The 2,084-nt window shown below is 44.0% G+C and overlaps 1 protein-coding gene across 1 annotated transcript; it reads right to left on the reverse strand.

Moving 5' to 3' along the window:
• Window positions 1-628: 628 nt before the first annotated feature.
• On the reverse strand, window positions 629-1,003 carry LOC310870263 (histone H2B-like; the record flags this gene model as incomplete). Its single annotated transcript, XM_083781421.1, has 1 exon — window positions 629-1,003. One exon carries the CDS (start codon window positions 1,001-1,003, stop codon window positions 629-631), a length of 375 nt encoding a protein of 124 aa, XP_083637547.1.
• Between the last annotated feature and the right edge of the window lie 1,081 nt (window positions 1,004-2,084).

Genomic DNA, 2,084 nt, shown 5'->3' on the forward strand with positions numbered 1-2,084 from the left:
ACTTTAAATGTATGTTGTCACAGTCTGACCATGTCTCCATTACCCTTCCTAGTTCATAAAACATACCATACTTTAAATGTATCTTGTCACAGTCTGACTGTCTGCATTACCAGCAGTGTTTTATTAATGTCTTTGTTCTGATGTAATTAAAAGTTGGCCTAATTTAATTCGATAATTGATTCTCATTCGTGTGCTCAATTGATCCTGTAAACATGTGGGGGCTAAATACATTTATGCTACATGTACACAAGGTTTTATTTTTCATTGATCCTGTCAGTGTGCCAAAAAATGCAGCTCGTCTTCTATAAGCATGAGCATTTAAATCACAATGATAGATGTTTAAACATACTGCACCTTAACTTGGGTGGATAACATTCTACTTGAATCTACACATATTGAAGCTATATGCAATTGAAATATGAATCTATACATGTCCACAAGCCCCTTCATAAACATAAGACATCCATTCTGTTGCTTATTAATTAAACAATGCCCATTACTTATTACCCAATGTATGACTGGTTTATCTGCGAGACTGTGATATCCTTCTAGTATCAGAATAAACGCTTTCTTGGAAAAGATGGGTGGTCCTTAAAAGGACCGTTGTGTTTAGAGCAGACAGAACGGTTTACTTGGAGCTGGTGTACTTGGTCACAGCCTTGGTGCCTTCAGACACGGCGTGCTTGGCCAGCTCACCGGGGAGCAGCAGGCGGACGGCGGTCTGAATCTCCCTGGATGAGATGGTGCGGCGCTTGTTGTAGTTAGCCAGTTTGGAGGCTTCACCGGCGATGCGCTCGAAGATGTCGTTGACGAAGGAGTTCATGATGCCCATGGCCTTGGAAGAGATACCGGTGTCGGGGTGGACCTGCTTCAGGACCTTGTACACGTAGATGGCGTAGCTCTGCTTCCTGGACTTTCTGCGCTTCTTGCCGCCCTTCGCGGCGGTCTTGGTGACGGCTTTCTTGGAGCCTTTCTTGGGCGCTGGTTTCGCTACTTCAGGCATCGTGGTTGTATTCAATAGAACAGTTCAGATGCAGTGAAGAGGTCTGAGGGTGCTCTCTCTCGTACCACTATTTATACAGAGCCAATGCAAATGAAGTGTGTGGCTCCCAGCATATGATTGGCTTATCCTGCCACAAAGAGTGAGTCTTTGGGTGCGTTCGGAAATGCGCACCGGGAGCGCACTCGCCTATTAGTTTGCATTGCACAGTGCGCTCAGTGCGCTATTTCCGAACGCGCCCTTTGTTTTCTGTCGGGTGCTCTATTGTCCTCATTGTGAGGGGCTAAATATACATTCATTTCATGGTAAATGTAAAATTTAAAGACCCTTTTTATCATAATGTGTTTTGTTTTGTTTTTGCATTGATCCTCCTTTATGACACGCACATTTCCCCATGATAAAGGTATATCTATATCTGCATATTCATTGTAGCCTGACCCAAACAGAGACATTTCTCGTCTAGAGGGGCGGGTCGCGCCTCAGAAATGCGCGCACCCTGATTGGATCTCATCGATCTGTCCGTCACCCCCGGCCCCTCCTCTCCCCCCTAGTGCAGCGCTACGTCACATCATTTAGAGCGACGCCCACCCGGAAGGGTTGACTCCCACTTTTAGACTGGTTCAGCCCACGGCTTTTCCAGGCTTTCATCTTTCGCGCAGACGAAATGAAAGCCTGGGTATCGAGGCTATATTCATTGAGACACCATATTCCCAGCGTTAGTATAATATAATAATAAGTTAATGAATTGTTACTATTATAATAATAATTCTGCTCCTCTGTGCTTCTAAAGCCAAAATAGAGAGCTCATGAGGTGTGTTCTTATGTAATTCCTAGCCTGTTTATAAAACAATGAAAGATGATGGTTCTCATCACTCCAGGGAAACACTGTATTCTGAATATTGTACATGTCCAGGCCTCAGGTCCTACCTGACAGAAACCGGCCTGCTGAAACCAGGAACCGGATGAACTACTACATGTTCTTTATTGGCACCAAATTTCATTCATCCCGAGAGCTTAACCAGAAGTAATAGAAACTGTTGTTTTGATAGTTGTTTTTAGCCACTCCTATAATGTTTGTTTTAAA

Source organism: Protomyctophum parallelum (genome assembly GCF_964188405.1).
Source record: "Protomyctophum parallelum genome assembly, chromosome: 14".
Taxonomy (NCBI): Eukaryota; Metazoa; Chordata; class Actinopteri; order Myctophiformes; family Myctophidae; genus Protomyctophum; species Protomyctophum parallelum.